At 45.3% G+C, this 19,142-nt stretch overlaps 1 protein-coding gene across 1 annotated transcript in view; it reads left to right on the top strand.

The window, feature by feature from the left end:
• The window catches only part of AACS (acetoacetyl-CoA synthetase), a 154,447-nt gene that overhangs the window by 70,022 nt on the left and 65,283 nt on the right, over positions 1–19,142 (top strand). Inside the window, exons 7-8 of the mRNA XM_075322439.1 lie at positions 405–486; positions 15,240–15,390. Of these exons, the coding sequence (XP_075178554.1) occupies positions 405–486; positions 15,240–15,390 (233 nt within the window). The remainder of the gene's footprint in view (positions 1–404; positions 487–15,239; positions 15,391–19,142) is intronic.

Below are 19,142 nucleotides of genomic sequence, written 5' to 3'. Positions count from 1 at the left end.
CAGAATCTATAGATCAGGTACAACATAAGAGAACAAAATCTATTGTCACCAATGTTCAATTAACTGTAAGTATAGAAAAACAATCACTGGTATGCATTATCCTGGCTTCATATGGTTTATAAAGGGGTTGTCCAGGAATACAGTACTGATGACGTAGGCTAGGTCATCAGTATCAGATTGGTGGGGGTCCGACATCTGCAATCCCCACACATCAGTTATTAGCAATTCCCCCGGCCCCGGGAAGTCCCCAGAACACTAGAGTTCACTGTGTGACTGATATATATTAATAAGGAATGTTTTTGCTTGCTCACTAAGAATGTCGCAGTGCCGTACCGCTTTGTGTTCTCTCTGCATGCTCATCGCACTCTCGTACCTGAAGTCCACTCTGCTTCTGCGTTCCTCAGGATTACCAGACTTGAAGAAAGTTGTTGTGATCCCTTATGTTCTCCCAAAGGATAAAATAGACATCTCCAAGATTCCCAACAGGTTGGTGAGGATCAGGGCTGCTAGCCATTGCAGTGCATTTCTTTTATAGATGTGACAATAATGATTAACTAGAGGAAATCGATCAGTCATTTTCTTTCAATAATGCATGTATATTGCTGAAAAAGCCTGAAATCGGGCACATTTGTCTTAATGCATTGTTTGTGGCATTTTCATTGACATTCTCTTTGCATTTTCTTGTCTTTCTACTGTAGAGATTAAAATATGTAGAAAATGAATAAGATAAAAAATGGAACAAAAAAAATATCTTGTAAACAGCGCTATTAAAAGCTGTAATTGAGCTGAGAAAAAAATCTCTGCTGCGTATGGTCGTGTATATCACACGAGATTCGCCAATGCATGTCTATGGGTGCGGGGAAAAAACAGACGACACACGGACGATTCATATATTGTTGGATATTTATGGATACATTACCATTCTACTATTCTGTAGCATAGAACAGTGTGAATGGTCCTGTAAAGGATTGTAGAATAATAGCTGCTGAGAAAAAAACGTACATAGTATATGGATGGCATATGGATGCTAGGCGAGAAAAAAAAATCACACACTCGCATGACATACGGAATACCAACGGATGTTACTCGCCCAACTTTTGTGGGTGAAAGTCGGTGCGAAGTGGTAGCATGAAGGATTGGATTGGATTAAAGTTATTCTGTTAGCACAAAATGACTGTTCAAACCAAGCAAAGGCCAATAGAGTTCCACTTTCTTGTTTTATATCGATCTCTGTCATCCTATTCCTTGATTGATCGTTCTAATGCGGGCGTCACACGAGATGGGCTATCACGCGATGCACCGTCGGGGTCATGGTTTTCGTGACGCACATCCGGCATCACTTGCGACGTTGTTTCGTGTGACACCTCCGAGCGACGCAGAATCGCTCACAAATTGTGAGTCATGTGCTCGTCACTTATTTTTAAAAAATTGTTTATTTTTAATGGCGCCGGTTGTTCATCGTACCCGGGGCAGCACACAGCGCTCCGTGTAACACCCCGGGAATGATGAACACCGCTTACCTGCGTCTCGCGGCTCCCGCCGGCTATGCGGAAGGAAGGAGGTGGGCGGGATGTTTACGTCCCGCTCATCTCCGCCCCTCTTCTTCTATTGGCCTGCCGCTTGTGACGTCGCTGTGATGCCGAACGTCCCTCCCCATCAGGAAGTGGATGTTCGCCGCCCATGGCGAGGTCGCTCAGCAGGTAAGTACGTGTGACGGGGGTTTATCGACTTTGTGTGCCACGGGCAACTAATTGCCCGTGACGCACAAACGACGGGGGCGGGAACGATCGCTTGTGCAATCGCACGATAGATCGTACCGTGTGAAGCCCGCATTAGTCTAGGATTAAAAACAAGCAGTTATGAAGGTGCACTGAACTGTTTGGCCACACCAAGGGTGCAATGAGCATCTGTGCTTGGTTTAGATTGTCATTTTGTGCAGACAGAATCCTTAACGTAATGTCTAAGGCCATGTGCACACATTGAGTATTTGGTAAGATTTTTACATCAGTATTTGTCAAAAAAACCAGTAAAGGATAAAAAAAGTGGAGAAGTGTTTCTATTATACTTTTCCTCTGTAAGCCAAAACCAGGAATGGAACAATCAGAGGAAAAGTACAATAGGAAGACGTCACCAGTTCTGCATTCTTTTACCCACTTCTGTTTTTTTCTTACAAATACTGAGATAAAAAACTCACCAAATACTCAACATGTGTTCATGGCCTAATGGGTAATTGTGCAGAGACCAAGCATGCAAGGAGCATTGCCAAGTATTGCAGCAAGTAGACATGTATGAGTGTCAGATGAATAGATCAATAATGATGTAGCTGACATCTAATATAGGGGATTGTCGCAAATGACCAGTGGAAAGCTTTTCTGTTCCGAGCACCACCAAACTGGTTTATTTAGAGTTATGGCTCTCATTCAGACGCATTACCCATCGTGTACACTGACCTATACTATTGAATGGGCATGTTCCAGTTATCTTTTTTTATTTTCACATAGACCGAGAGTTTGTCTAAAAAATAAAATAAAAATCACAACAAGCTCTAGGCTCTAGTTTCTTCCTTATTTTGGATGAGACTCGTCCATTTAAGTCAGGGTTCCCCAACTCCAGTCCTCGAGGGCCGCCAACAGTGCATGTTTTCAGGATTTCCTTAGCATTGCATGGGTGTTGGAATCATCAACTGTGCAGGTGATTAAATTATCACATGGGCGGCCCTTGAGGACTGGAATTGGGGACCCATGATTTACGTAAATGGGTGTGCAAGAAAAAAAAATGGATTCCAAATAGATTATCTGTATTGGATCTGATTTTTACTGATACTGTACATTGCCATTATTAATGTAGGAAACTGTATATTAACTGCTGATTAGTGATGAGTGAGCACTACCATGCTCTGGTGCTTGGTACTCGTAACGAGCAGTTGGATGCTCTGATGGGTGCGACTCGAATAACAGAGAATAATGGAAGTCACTAGGGAACTGTACTTAAGATTTCATGGAAAAAATGTTCAAGTTCACCATTAACTTCCATTATACTTGGGTATTCAAGTCGCGCCCATCCGAGCGTCCAACTGCTGGTTACTAGTCTCAAGCCCCTGCGCATGGTCGTTCTTATTCATCACTACTGCTGATGTATAAAAACCGATGCCATACAAATGTAAAAAGCGGATACACGGATGGAATATGGATGACTATGGATGAAAATCATCCATTTCTTCTGGATGTTAGACCATTTTGCATACACTGGTCTAAACCCACCCTAATACAACAGTTGTAGCTGTATCTGCAGATAACCCATTTCTGTACCATCGTACTCCGTCCACCACTTGTGCTGTAGGTATGTGGTCCCAGTTGCCGGTTTGTCTCCCCATCTTTATAATATATGGTCCCCTTAAGAGACCATAGATGTTCATTTTTTCTCTCCCTGGCCCAGTATGTCTGAGTATGAAGGGAAATGGAGCAGAAGAATAGAATCCGATGCCTGCGTTTTGTCTTTTCCAGTTAGTATAAATAGCCGCATTTATATAGAATGACATTCTGGCTCTGCGCTGACTAGTAGGGGACTGGATATTTCTTGGCAACATGTTAAGTATTCATTAACACATCTGCGGCATATTTCGTTTACTGACTCTCGGCTTTATAAATACATTTTCATGTTATTATTTTGGTGCCGCATGTTGTGTACATCAATGAAGATCTGACAGTGCCGGCTGTTCTCGTCTTCTAGGAAAACAAACACTAACAGATGGAAAAGACTGAGCAGAAATTAACGTTGTAAAGTTGTGTCTGCCATCACTGTACCTTATCTGCTCAATTCTAATTGCTTTATCACCTCTCATTACTCATCTTAGATTATTATTGTTCCCTCTGTAGGCAGATCCAGCCTAAAAATTCCTGTAAACATTGAAAGGATTGTCTGAGATTTGGAACGGCCCCTAAATTGACACCACGCTTGTCCATGGGATGTACAGTATTTGGTAATACTGTTCATCCCCTTTCAATACCAGGTTACACTGCCCATCACATCTACCAGCATTTTTTTTTTGTCTAAAGGAGCTAGAATTACTTTGTTTGAAGAAAGTTTAGGGTGCTTTACACGCTGCGACATCGCTAGCGATTGCTAGCGATGTTGAGCGCGATAGTCCCCGCCCCCGTCATTCGTGCGATATGTGGTGATCGCTGCCGTGGCGAACATTATCGCTACGGCAGCGTCACATGCACATCACTGGAGATGATGGGGGCATGCACATCACTGGAGACGCTGGGGGCATGCACACCACAAGAGGGGCTGGGGGCATGCACACCACAAGAGGGGCTGGGGGCATGCACACCACAAGAGGGGCTGGGGGCATGCACACCACAAGAGGGGCTGGGGGCATGCACACCACAAGAGGGGCTGGGGGCATGCACACCACAAGAGGGGCTGGGGGCATGCACACCACAACAGGGGTTGGGGGCATGCACACCACAAGAGGGGTTGGGGGCATGCACACCACAAGAGGGGCTGGGGGCATGCACACCACAAGAGGGGCTGGGGGCATTCACACCACACGAGGGGCTGGGGGCATTCACACCACACGAGGGGCTGGGGGCATGCACACCACAACAGGGGTTGGGGGCATGCACACCACAAGAGGGGTTGGGGGCATGCACACCACAAGAGGGGTTGGGGGCATGCACACCACAAGAGGGGATGGGGGCATGCACACCACAAGAGGGGCTGGGGGCATTCACACCACACGAGGGGCTGGGGGCATTCACACCACACGAGGGGCTGGGGCACAGACACCACACGAGGGGCTGGGGCACAGACACCACACGAGGGGCTGGGGCACAGACACCACAAGAGGGGGTGGGGCACAGACATCATGGGGGGAGGAACAGACATCACGGGGGGGATGCTCACATGACTGGGGGGCTGCTCACAGGACTGGGGGATAGGCTGCACACAGGACTGGGGGATGGGCTGCACACAGGACTGGGGGATGGGCTGCACACAGGACTGGGGGATGGGCTGCACACAGGACTGGGGGATGGGCTGCACACAGGACTGGGGGATGGGCTGCACACAGGATGGGTGGTGCACACAGGACATTGGGGGGCACACTGCGCTGAGGGTTTCATGCAACTCTGGGGGAGATGGTTTACAGAACTGGGGTGGGGAGGCACAAAGCACTGGATGGGGCACATAGCAGCAGAGGGCCGGCGCTGGACTCACAGCAGCATCGCACTCACATCACCGGCGTGCAGGCGCCGGACATACAGCATCGGAAGGAGAAGGCGGGCACAGAGCTCCGGAGGGCAGTGGGCGGGCACACAGCATCAGAAAGAGAAGGCGGGCACAGAGCTCCGGAGGGCAGGGGGCGGGAACACAGCATCAGAAGGAGAAGGCGGGCACAGAGCTACGGAGGGCAGGGGGCGGGCACACAACGCTGGAAGCTGTGAGGTTGCTGTGGGACCCGCCCACAAAGTAAGTCCTGATCACGTTGGCACTGGCTGAGGGGAGAACACATTGGTGCGCACAAACAGCAATGTGTGGATTTAAAGGGCCGGCGGCCTGCAAGAACGTGGTGACGGCATGAGCACTGCCTCCCGCGGGAATCTGCCCGGGGGACGCATAAAAGCGGGCCAGAGGTTCCCCAGCCCTGCACTAGACCTTCAAGTGAATATATTACCGCTCTTGGAACACGCTAAACTTAAATAAATATAACTCATGGAGTAAATTGCTGCTTTTGATGGTCAGTAGGATAAACTTAATTAAAATAATATTGCTCCCTAAGTTTAGTTACACCTTGCAACATAGTGCGGTACTGGTACCCAAATCTTTCTTTTCATTGCTGAACTCACTCACATCCTCGTTTATATGGAGGCGGTCCAGGTCTAAGCTGTCCACTTTAGAGAGATCTAAGGGACTGGGGGGATGGCCCTGCCGGATTTTTTCCTGTACAACCTTGCAGGACAGCTTAGGGCATTAGGTTCCTGGATGCCGGGCGGTCGGCTGCTTAACTCGGAGGATCATCTGCGCATGCGGTCGGGGTAAATTGTCTGTTGGACTTCCTGGAGTCAGGCAGGCTGGGGGTGCCGAGGCTGTTGCCTATCCTATGGTTGGCATGATCAATGTGGCGGCAGGCTAAAAAAGTAGTGCATTTTGAGGAGCTGGTGGCAGATCTCCCGCTATGGGGAAATAGTCATTTTCACACTTTGATAGATCATCCCTCGGCGCAGTTCTGGGTCGCTTATAATGTCCTTATGCTGGGAGATCTCTTTATCTTGGGAACTAACACTTTCAAATCCTTTGAACAAGTCCAAATGGAACATGACATCCCAAGATCCCAGTTTTTTAGGTACCTTCTGATTGGCGCTCCAGTCCCATGTGCAGAAAATTGGGACAAGGGAACCGATATCGTCATGTCCAATGATAGACATTCTGAAATCACAGGGACCACGAGGTCTAATATCAGCTATGTATACTTACCTGTTATTAGTGGAGGTGGAGTCGGCTTTCCTGCCTGTCCAGGATAGATGGAAACTTCTAATTCCCTCGTTACAGGGAGAGGAGTGGGAAGAGGTATTGTAATCCCCAACTACAATGTCCCCATCTACAAACAATAGGTTGATCCAATGATACATAATTCATCAGGCATATCTCACTCCCACTCTTCTGTTCAATATGGGCCACTCTCGTACGTCGAAATGCCCGCGGTGTCATCTTCCCGGGGCAAATTTTAAGCTTATGATATGGAGCTGCCCAATTATATTCTCGTTCTGGCGGGAGGCGACTTCCCTGTTATCATCGGTCATGTCGAGTTCTGTTCCGTGTGACCCTCTACTGTGTCTGTTTGGGGTAATGTAAGAGGAGTCATGGGACCATTACGTGAAAATATTTCTTAGGGAAACCTTGTTCATTGCTAGGAAGTTGATAGCCCTAAGGTGGATGGGGGGATCGGATTCAACAGTGTGGTCCTGGGTCAAATTAGTTAATTCAACCATACCCTGTGAACGGGTGGTGTATCACAATAGGGGATGCCCAGAAAAATTCAACAAAATCTGGAGCCTGTGGAACTCCTTTCCTGATACACAGAAACTTAAAGGGAATCATTATGACATTGATAGATCCCTCTAGGTGTTAGGCCCTGTGTACACTGCGTTTTTACCCACTTTTTTTGCGTTTTTGCTGCAGAAATTTCTTGAGAAAATGGTTGTAACCTTTCTGCAGACAATCCCCAGTAAAACCTATGGAAAAAAAAATAGCTGTGCGCACACTGCGTTTTTTTCTCAAGAAAGTTCTTTCTGCAGAATTTCTTGAGAAAAAGAATGAGCATGTCACTTCTTTTCAGCAGCTACTTGCGTTTTTTGACAAAGATAATGGTAGAAAAAACGCAGGGAACAACCTTTTGGAAAAAACGCATCAAAAACGCGGTAAAAATGCATTAGTTATTGGTGCGTTTTTTTAACGCAAGTGCGCTAATATTTCAGACTCAAGAAATGTATTGAGAAATTTCTTGAGAATCCTTTTTCCAGTGCGCACAGGGCCTTAGACTGCTGTCCAGCGGTATATTGATATTGAGTTGCTGTGTAGCTGTTATTGTTGCCTTTTGTTTTGTTTAGGTTCTTTGTTTGATTGATTAAGTTGTCTGTATACTAAATACAAATCTGTTAAATGTTTAAATGCTAGGGTGTGTGGACAACAATAGTGCTGAGCGGACCCGGACTGTAAACGTCCGGATCCGCGCGGTTTCAGCGCTATCCCCGGGCCGGACCCGGGCGCGGGATTCCGGCTGCACGATCCGGAATCGGCAATTAATAAAAATGTTAAAAAACAATAAATAAATGAGCGTTTCATACTTACCAGACTTTGTCATGGCGGCACACTTGCTTCCGGGTCGCGCTTTCACTTCCTGTGCTGTGCACGCAATCACACAGCTTTCCGTGCTTTCCCCGCCCACCGGCCGTCCTCTCAGCTGACGCGCCCCCAGCCTGTGACAGCTCTGCCGTGCAGTCATCGCAGCTCAGTAATAGGCTGCTAGGCTGCACTCAGAGCGGGCAGCCGTGCTTTATGGCTGCTCGCTGTGACATGTAGCAGAGCTGGATGTGTCCCCGCTGGATCTCGTGTAGATTACGCCGGAGGGCTGTGGTGGGATAATAAAGTGGTGAAGGAGGAGGCTGCGTTTCTACTTTATTCCAAATAAAGGATTTCTCTGTGTCTCTTGTTTATTTACTGTATTTACAGGTTTGTGATGCGGTTATCTCACAGACACCGGTGCGATCACAAACCTGGGGTTTAGTAGCAGCTGTGCGCTGTTATTAACCCCTGCTATTACCTTGATTGCCACCGCACCAGGGCAATCAAGATGAGCCGATATCACACCGGAATGGCCACATCTAACAGATGTGGCTATACCGGGCGGCTGCGGGCTGAGGATATACCAGCCCCCGGCCGGCGTTATCATGGCTGGGAATGAAAATTGGGGGGACCGCACATCGTGGTTTTTTTTTTTAATTATTTAAATTTAAAAATAAAAAAAAAACGCATGCGGTTTATCTTAGGCAGCAGTCACAGTAAGGGACTCCCACAAGTGTGACATCGCAGTACAGCCGCACACACATCTGACCGGAGCGTGCATGTGTTTCTAGGTACATGCACGCTCATGTTCAGACAGTGGCAGGCTGTGACGGATGATGTCAGACCCGCACGAGTCTGACAGCGCATCACCGACGCAGCTGCACACTTCTGACAGGAGCGTGCATGTGTTTCTAAGTACATGCACGCTCATGTTCAGACAGGCGTCAAAACACTGCGATTTTTTTTGCCAGGAGGTGTAGATTGGATGCAGAAATATGGTGTAAAAATCACAGCATCAAATTTGCATCCCTTGGCCACCAAAAATAAAAAAAAAATAAAAACAATTTGCCACAGGTGGAAATTTGGTGCTGAAAGCTGGTGCAGACGATTTCAGCACCAAATGTGCACCTCCTGGCAAAAAAACGCGGCAAAAATTGCGGAAAAATAACCGCGGCATAAAAATTGCGTCAAAACACCGCGATTTTTTGCCAGGAGGTGAAGATTGGATGCAGGAATATGGTATAAAAATTTCAGCACAAAATCTGCATCTCTTAGCCAAAAAAACTGCACTTTTTCTGCTAGGAGATGCAGGTCTGTGAACTCAGTGACCTCCACCTGAGGTCGGGTTACCTGCGATCACAGATGAAGGACCGTGGGAACTTCCAGCTGTGACCGCAAATGATCTGAGTGACGTCACCGCTCAATGCGCAGCTCATTCATTCTCTGGAGCTCACAGAGAGCGGTCGGTCGTGCCGCTCTCTGTGATATTCAGATGTAGCAGAGCTGAAGCGGCGTGGGACTTCTGTGGATTACGTCGGAGCTGCAGGGTATTTGGGGGTTAATAAAGTGGTGAAGGAGGAGTGTTTTGTACTTTATTCCAAATAAAGGATTTTTCTCTGTGTCTGTGTTTATTTACTGTCACTTACAGGTTTGTGTGATGCAGGTATCTGACAGACGCCTGTGCCATCACACAAAGCTAGGGTTTAGCAGCAGCCGTGCGCCACTGCTAACCCCTGCTATTAGAGCCGGTATCGCACACCGGTATGTTGCATCTAACAGATGCGACATACCGGACGGCTGCGGGTTGAGGATGTACCAGCCCCTGGCCGGCGTTATGGCTGGATGTCAAGATTAGGGGGAACCGCACGTAATTTTTTTTTTTTTACTTTCACTGAAGTCACACGTGCGAGGGGCTCACGCGAGTCTGCCATGGCAGCGCCCGGCAGCCTCGCACGTGTGACTCTGGGCTCTGTATACACACACAGCACAGACTGCGCGACGGCTGAGGCTGCAGCTGAGCGCTATAACTGTGCTGCCGAGTGTTTACTACTGTGAACTGACCGACAGACTGTACTGCTTTCCCCGCCCACCGGCCGTCCTGTGATTGGTTGCAGTTAGCTGCCACGCTCAAACTCCGGATGGGGGCGTGTCTAGCTGCAACCAACACGTGCCGGTGGGCGGGGAAAACCATGAATCTTGAATTGTCGGCTCCGGAAGGTAACAGTGTGACCCGGAAGGAGTATGCCGCCATGACAGCGCCTCGGTGAGTATGCCGCGCTCGCTCCCAGCCCCCTAGCCCCTCCACAAACGTTTTTACCCTCCGGATTCCGGTCCCCATTTACTTACATGGGCACCGGATTCCGGAGCGGATCGGATTCTTTTTTTAAATCTGTTAGTGATCCTCTGGCCCCGGATTATTGGCCGTTCGATCAGCTCTAGACAACAAAACTATTTTGTTTTAGGTATAGCAGGTACCATGAAAACTACATGACTGTCTACTACTATGTCTAAAGTGTTGCCATCCATGTACTTGGTCCGTGTAACGGTGTACAAAGTGTCAGCTGTACCGTGTTTGAGTTGTTAATAAAACAAAGTAAAAAAAATGTAAGTGTGACGTCTGATAAACCTGTCCAAATGGAATGTGCAAAAGCAGATTTATGGAAGAAAGTTAAGTCAAGAAATCATCCAGACTTTACCCCTGGTCACCGAGCGGTTAACAGATATTTCAGGAGCTGCTAAATTATGGTAATACATTGACATTTTTCATGTAAATTTCTGGGACAAGCATTCACTTGAACGTCTGGAAGAGAAGATTTATCTTCTCATAATGAGTGAAAATTGGAATTCATATTGCAGCGAGCGCCCTCCCTCCGTTTCTTTTGTATTTATTTTATTTATTTTTGTTTGATTATTTTTCCTCTAAATGTAATTTTTCATGGCTCTGCAGCACTTACCCATTTATAATGAAAACTGTTGCCGATTAGAGAGATAATAGCTTCAGTGATCCAGACATGTCACGATGGGCATTTCCTGTGCCATGTGTATGGGCACACCGTATCGGGCAGTCTGCATTCTTACAGTATAGGATATTACATTATGGGGGGCATCTCACACCTGGTTAAAAGGTCCGTAACTAGCATAAAACCTCAGAACCTGTTTGATGCGGTCATTCTTTGTGTTGGCAATCTGTCTCCATTTTCCTTGCTATTGTGCTCTGCCATCTGCCAAGTGAAAGGCATTTCATAAATCTGCCACCGGATTGCATGGTCTGAACTTGTGCCTGACCTTTCTGTCTTGCACTTTTATCTCCGAAATTGTCTTTCCTAATGCACTTTGTAGAAATAATTAAATGTTTAATTTATATATGAATCCCATTTGTGCCTGAGACAATGCCTGTCAAAGCGGCTCTTCGTACAGTATCATGAATTTATTAACTGTACTGTTGGCGCTGCATAAAATCTCCTGCGTCTCCCATTTTACATGCTTTGTGTCGGCAGCTGCCAAGTGGAAAAGTTTCTCACAAAAAAGAACGTCTGGACAAGTGTCAGGTATTTGTATTGACAGTAATAATGAAGCAGTGGAGTCATCATAGTGCCACAGAGGGAGAACGCATTCATGGATCATTTTCACAATTCATGTTGCTTGTAGATGCTGTATTTGTGGCGCTTTTGCTTGTATCAAATGTGTGCAATCCACTTGGGCCATGTACTTGGTTGTATGATAAGAAAAAGGAAGGGAAAAATAGACCATAAGCTCACGTAGAAAGATTATTTTGTTACCCAAAATATATATATATATATTTTTATCAAGTAGTTACATGGATTAACAAAACAGACATATAACAAATAGACATATCAAAAATATTTCAAGGGCACATATACAGGATACAATTTGAAAACCATAGTGGAGAAAGTTGTGTACTTATTGCAAAATAGCAAGATAGTGATTCCAACTCCACTCCGACGTGCGTTTCGGCACCAGCCTTCATCGGGGCTTCTGTTGTATGATGCAGGTCGTCTATTCTCTTATAACGAGTCATTAACTTTGCACATAGGTATACAAACCTTTAAAATTTTAGTTGTATGCTTAATACAAAATTATTAAAATGCCATCGGTTTGTGTTCTGCCTTTATTTAAAAAGCACCTGTCACCAGTTGCTCTTATTTTATTACTGTTACTCCCCTTACTATGCCATTTTTTTTTTTAATTTTTTATAAATCTGCCATACAGTTCCAGAAATATGGACCTTTTTAATCAGTGCTACATTTTATAGTCATTAATAAAGGGTCTGTACTCATAGAATAATAATGCTTGTGCAGACTAAAGACAAAAATCCTGTAAGCACCGCCCTCTTGGAAAACTCCATAAAAATTAGCATGAAATAAAATTGCTCATATCTTTGAAACCGTGTGATGGATTATGACAAAAAAAAGAATGGAATACTCAGCAGAGCAGTAGGTATAAAATAAGCGCAATAGCTGGAAAACTGGTTACTCTGGACAGCTGATGGGTCCCGCCACCAGGTCATGTATGTGTGTATATTTTGTTTGTTTGGGGTTTTTTTTGGTATTTTTTTTTTTTTTTAAGTAAATAATTGTATACTTATAATATAACAAGTGTGCAGCACTTCTGTTATTCTTCCTGGAAATTCACCAATAAATTGATAACTGTCTATTACCAGTTGGAAGTGTGTCCCTCCGCATGCTCACTGTCCTATCAGAGTTGGAGGTGCCATATTATGTATGCACACACCCATAGTCCTGGCCAATGGTAATGACCGGTTGTTTATTTCTTTTATAAAATTCTAGGAGAAATAACAGAATAATGACAATATAAAGTTAGAAGAAAAGATGTCTCTGAATTGCTATTTCAAGGGGAATACAAGTATTTTTACCTACACCGATGTGTGAAGAGGGCTGACGGGGCATTTTATAAGGAGTCTATATGCCATTCATATACATAAACATGCGTTACTAAGTAAATACATTACATTACTTCTAGTACCCAAGTGAAGTATTTATTATAGTCCAGTGGACGCGCTGTTACAGTTTTTCGGGACACCATTAGAAATGGTCAACAAGCTTTCTGTCACATTTATGAGAATTACCGTACTTTTTTCAGTTCCCATCCACCCGTATGTTAGATGAAAACTTTCTGTTCGGTGGAGGTCCTAGCACAGTTCCTGGCGTAAAGACTACATTCCTCAGAATGTAAATCACCAGAATTTTAGTACAGCAAGAACTTGTGGGAGATTACAGTTTTGACACCAACAGGATTGAAAATGCAGCTCTGAGCGATAATACAGGCAATAAATCTGGATCAGTATAACATGAATACAGCAATGTAGCAACAGAGTTATAGGGTTGTCGTGTCTTCTTTCTTCAGGAGCACACTGCTCCTCTGCCTCCAGGCTTTTTGCTTAGCTGAAGCGGTACACTCTTGAATATTTTTGGTGCGGACCAAAGTTGTGGTTGCGCTGCTTGCCTGAAGTGCGCGATCTCCCAAGCTGCCAGCAGAGGTAGATTTGTGTAGTGTTCAGTGCAAAGGAGGATCCACGGGACCATGCACTGGACTCCCCCAGGGAGACTACCAGGAGCGATCCCCTATACAGGGACTGTCTGGCGGCCACCCCAGAGGGCCCAAATGCACAGCAGCCGGGACACGACAGGAATACGGGTTAGGGTTCTTAAGATGTCCGTGCAGGATATATGGAGGCTGGTCCAATGGTAGATGTGGGCTGAAGGAAATCAGGATGGATGAGTGGAACCGGGTACAGGTGCCGACTGGTGGTAACAGACGGAGTCCGGGATCAGCGAGGGTGCAGACTGATGATACCGGGTGAAGTCCAGAACCGGCGATGAGTACAGGCTGGCGGAAGATGATGGGATCCACAGCAGACTGTCACCAGGGAATCTCCTGGAAAACCGGAGGGCTGACCGGGGAATCTCCTGGAAAACCGGAGGGCTGGACACACTCAAACTGGCAGTCAGGATCTGTGGGCAGAGACAGGGGTAACCTGGGTACGAGACACAGAGGGACCTGAACACCTAGCATAAGAGACAAGGTTACTAGTACACATTGAACAGGCACTGCCCACATGGAAAAGGAAGTCTTATATACCCTGTACCTGTTATCAGCCATATCCTGTTTCAGAGACGCTGGCCCTTTAAGAGCAGGTGAGAGAGTGCACCCGCTCCCTAGTGCGCATGTGCGAGGCCCGGGAGCCAGAGATAAGTACAGGATGCAGAAGAGGAGACGCAGGAAAGCTGGAGGCAGAGTCCCGGGCTGCAGCGGGGCCAAGGGGCAGGGAGCACGGAGGAGGGAGAGCGGGAGCAGTGGCCGCGGTCAGAGCGCACGGGGACCGGGTCGGTGAGTGAGGAGCGGCGCCATGACGAGGGGGGCCGTGGCCCCGGGAGCATGACAATTTGCCTCTTTAGCAAGGTAGAATTGCGCAGGGACTGAAGCTGGTTCACTCCAGCGATCCAGCCGCCTTCAGAAAAGTTTTTGCAACGTACATACCGGTCGCGTCCAGGGTCGTGTCTATCCTTTTGATGCGGAAAATCGCTGGGTAGTGAAGGTGAAGTGGTTAAAGCATAGAACGTACAAGCCACGCATTCGCCTTCCCTAGGAAGCTGGCCATCTCGGAGACTGCAAAAGTAGTCGGTAAACTCGGCAACAAGCTGTGAGCTATAAAACTAAAAATCCCTTTGTCTATGAGAATAGAGATGATTTTAAAAAAGTAAATTGTAAAGTTACTTGTTTTTACCAATTGTAACCTTTTTAATAAGATGATAATAAGATCACTTTACCTATAACTAATCCATATTAAAAAAAATCAATTGTTAAGATATACGGTCACATTTTAAAGGTTGTTTAGCTTCTTTGGAGAACTGCATAGAGGAAAGAGAGGGGTCATTTTTAACCAATAATCATAAGGGAATAGATTATTACTAGGGATGATCGAATACCTCAATTATTCGGCTTCGCGAATATTCGACGAATAGGTCGCTGCTATGCGAATATTCGATGCGTAATGTAAGTCTATGGGAAGCCCAAATAGTTCCGAATAGTTGTTATTCGGGTTTCCCATAGACTTACATTGCGCATCGAATATTCGCGAATAGTCGAATAGCGGCGACCTATTCGGAAAATATTCGCAAAGCTGAATAATTGAGGTATTCGATCATCCCTAATTATTACTGATACAATAAAATGGCAGGTGAAGGGTTCCTTAATTGTTTCTATGCAGATTTTGTATTTTTCGTTGATCTTGCCCACATATGTGAGATTTTAGTATCAAATGAGAAATTGACGACTCTTTGAATAATCAGTCTTAGTATTGTGCACTGATCCAGCGAATATTGTAATTTAAAGAGAAAATCTCTTTTTACTAGTGTATTTCTGGACGACTTCTTGGCAACTGGAAAAGTTGGAGACCAATCCCCTCAGCTGGAATTTGAGCAGCTACCTTTCAACCATCCTCTTTATATTATGTATTCATCTGGCACAACAGGTGCCCCCAAATGTATGGTGCATTCGGCTGGGGTAAGTATAGTACCTATAATGTTGGTTTTGGCATGTATAATAACAAAGCTGATAAAGTCATTGTATTATTGGACAATATTTCTTGCTGGGTAAAGTGTAACTGGGAAAAAAAGGAATTTGGCTACAGTGACTTCCAATACCTGTAAAGGGTTATTTTGCCTGAAAGCCACCATATTGGAAATTCCTATTCTGTGCTACTTGTTTTATCCTGTGCTGCGTCACCATTCCAGACTGCCTGATGGTGTAATGCTGGTGCCCCGCACTGTATAGGAAGTGCGCCCTCTGCTTGTCTGCTCAAGCCATCAACTTTTTTGCCTTGCATTTTAAGGCCCATTTAAACAGGCCAATAATCGGGGAACGAGTGTTCCTAGCAATGCTTGTTCCTGATTATTGACCCATCTAAAGGGGGCTTTACACGCTACGACATCGCTAATGCGAACTCGTTGGGGTCACGGAATTGATGACGCACATCCGGCCGCATTAGCGATGCCGTTGCGTGTGGCACCGATGAGCGATTTTGCATCGTTGCAAAAACGTGCAAAATCGCTCATCGGTGACATGGGGGTCCATTCTCAAAAATCGTTACTGCAGCAGTAACGAGGTTGTTCCTCGTTCCTGCGGCAGCATACATCGCTCAGTGTGACACCGCAGGAACGAGGAAGCTCTCCTTACCTGCCTCCCGGCCGCTATGCGGAAGGAAGGAGGTGGGTGGGATATTACGTCCCACTTAGCTCCGCCCCTGCGCTGCTATTGGGCGGCCGCTCAGTGACATCGCTGTGACGCCGCACGGACCGCCCCCTTAGAAAGGAGGCGGTTCGCCGGTCGCAGCGACATCGCGGGGCAGGTAAGTATGTGTGACGGGTCTGGGCGATGTTGTGTGGCACGGGCAGCGATTTGCCCGTGTCGCGCAACAGATGGGGGCGGGTCCGATCGGGACCGATATCGCAGTGTGTAAAGCCCGCTTTAGGAGGCTGGAAATCACCCAATTGACAAATAAAAATGCTCCTTCATTGGAGGAGGTTATTTTTAAGCAAGCTGTGAGTCGCCCTGAGTAAATTTGCTATTGTGTCCCCTGAATTTTTTTTTTTTACATAAGCATAGTTAATCATACTTTTCAAGGATTAGGGAGGACAAAAACAGAGATTTATATAGTCATGGCCAAAAGTGTTAGGACCCTTAAAATTGTTCCGGAAAATGAAGAATTTCTCCCAGCAAATTATTGCAATTACACATTTTTTTGTTATACACATGCTTATTTCCTATGTGTGTATTGGAACAATACAAAAAAAGGCAAATAACTGCAATCAATCGCTTCCCATAACCATCAGCAAGCTTATTATACCTCTCACCTGGAATTTTGGACCACCCTTTTTTTTTTTTTTCCCAGCAAACTACCCCAGGTATCTCATATGTGAAGGGTGCTCTCCCAACAGCAATTTTAAGATCTCTCCTTAGGTGTTCAAATGGATTTAGGACGGGGCCCATGGTCTTCTGTCCACAAGATGCTTGCCCAGAAGGATTTTGACTTACTCACATACATTTTGGCAAACTGCAGTCTAGCTTTATTATGTCTGTGTCAGCAGTGGGGTCCTCCTGAGTCTCCTGCCATAGGGTTTCATTTCAATGTTGACAGGTTTTGCTGAGACTGATGCACCCTGAGCCTGCAGGACAGTTGGCATTTCTTTTGGAAATTAATTGGGGCTGTTTATCCATCATCCGGACTATCATGTGTTGCAAGCTTTCATCAATTGTTCTCTGATGTCAATGTTCAGGGAGATAAGCTACAGTGCCATGGGTTGTAAACTTCTTCACTATGTTCAGATCCAACAAAGGAAAAATGAAAAAAGCACGCAACTCACCAGGGGATGAGATCAAGTCTTCTTTATTGTGCAAACACAGGTAACGTAGTGCAGGGAGGGGGAGCCGAAGCCTCGGATAATGGTGACCGTTTTGTGCTAGTGTGGCGCTTTTACGGGTCCTCCCGTGTTTTGCACAATTAAGAAAACTTGATCTCATCCCCCAGTGAGTTGCTGCTTTTTTCCTTTGTTGGATCTGAATTTTTGCACTGCGGTCTGTTTCTGAGCGTGCAGCTCCGGGGCCATGTCCGCAATAGTGGTCCGGTTCTTTAGACCAGTGCAAAGCTGATTGTTGCTCGTCTGTGGTGCCCGGTCTTTTCTCTCCACACTTGTTCTTCATTATGTTGCGCACTGTGGACAAAGGAACATCAAAACTCATGACCTTGAGATTGTTGATATTTTGGTCCTCAAGTCCTCTGACAGTTCTCTTTTTGTTATTCTTGCTTAGTGTGGTGTACACAGGGACACAATTCAAAGATTTGAGTCAACTTCTCTCCTTTTTATTTGGTTTCAGATGTCATTTTCACATTGCCCACACCTGTTACTTGCCACAGGTGAGCTTGAACCAGCAACACATGCTTGAAACAAAGTTGTTTACCCATAATTTGGAAAGTGGAAAGGTACCAACAACTTTGTCCTAGCAAATCTTGAGGGTTTTGTATGAAATGTTATCTAATTTGCCTTTTTATCTCAGTTTTTTTGCGTTGTTCCAGTAGACACAAAGGAAATATATATATATATATATATATATATATATATATATTATATAAAATGAATATATATAAAAGAAAGCCTGTTAATAACCCTCTGGGAGAAATACTTCATTTTCTGGAACAATTTCAATGGTGCTAGCATTCAGCCATGACTATATAAACTGTATGAATGCATGTGTATATATATATTGTACGTATGCATATGTGTGTGTGTATGTGTGTATATATATATATATATATATATATATATATATATATATATAATATATATAAATAATGTTGTTATTATACAATTAGTTGTTTGTATCTATCATCTCCATTGAAGCTTGTTATTGTCCTTGCAGTGAATCCAGAAACAAAGTGTTCTCACAAGCATTTACTCGTCTTACTATAACGTCAGCAGAGCAGACGATGTGTGAAGAGCGCACAAGCCTGTCTGCTGACTACAATGTGCATTCTCACCTACAGAGCTGCTGTGTTTTCAGCACTTCCATCAGATGTTCTTGGCGTGTGAGACTGCAGTCACATTAACCATGTAATTACTAGAAGGTTTCTGACTTTATTGATGAATGTTTGGGTGAGGAAAGGACTCAAGTGGGGCAAGTGTGACCCCTTCAATAGAACTTTTACCCAAATAATACATTCCTGGAAAAGGTAATATCCATTAACACTATGTCATACATAGCATTAAATGAATGCTAATGGAAAACATGGTGATTTAATGACCTGTTTACACTGTCCGACCGCACTTCAGATACGCACTGAATAATCAGTATTATGCACACTTAGTGATCTATGTTACTCGGCACTTTAAGGCCTTGTGCGCACTTGCCGGATTTTACCGCAGATTTCCCGCGGATTTGGTGCATGTTTCGCTGCAGAAAATGCTTATAACCTTTCTGCAGTGATTCAATAAGCGGATTTTGACAGCTACCGGTTTTGCTGTGGGATTCCCGCAGCAAAAACAATTGCATGTCACTTCTTTTCCGCAGGTAGCTGCAGCATTTCACTCCATTGACTGTAATGTAATCCCGCAGGGAATAACGCAGGCAGCAAATTCTGTGCGTTTCATTGCGTTTTGCTGCGTTATTCCCTGCGTTATTTCATGTTTTTCGGGACATAATGTCCATCACTGCCCTGCGTTTTGCAGGGAAGTGATGTCATTATGACAGAGGAAGTTGAG

The sequence above is a fragment of the Anomaloglossus baeobatrachus genome, chromosome 1 (genome assembly GCF_048569485.1).
Source record: "Anomaloglossus baeobatrachus isolate aAnoBae1 chromosome 1, aAnoBae1.hap1, whole genome shotgun sequence".
NCBI classification, from domain to species: Eukaryota; Metazoa; Chordata; class Amphibia; order Anura; family Aromobatidae; genus Anomaloglossus; species Anomaloglossus baeobatrachus.
Note: the sequence above shows the minus strand (reverse complement) of the source record. Positions and strands in the feature narration are given on the sequence as shown.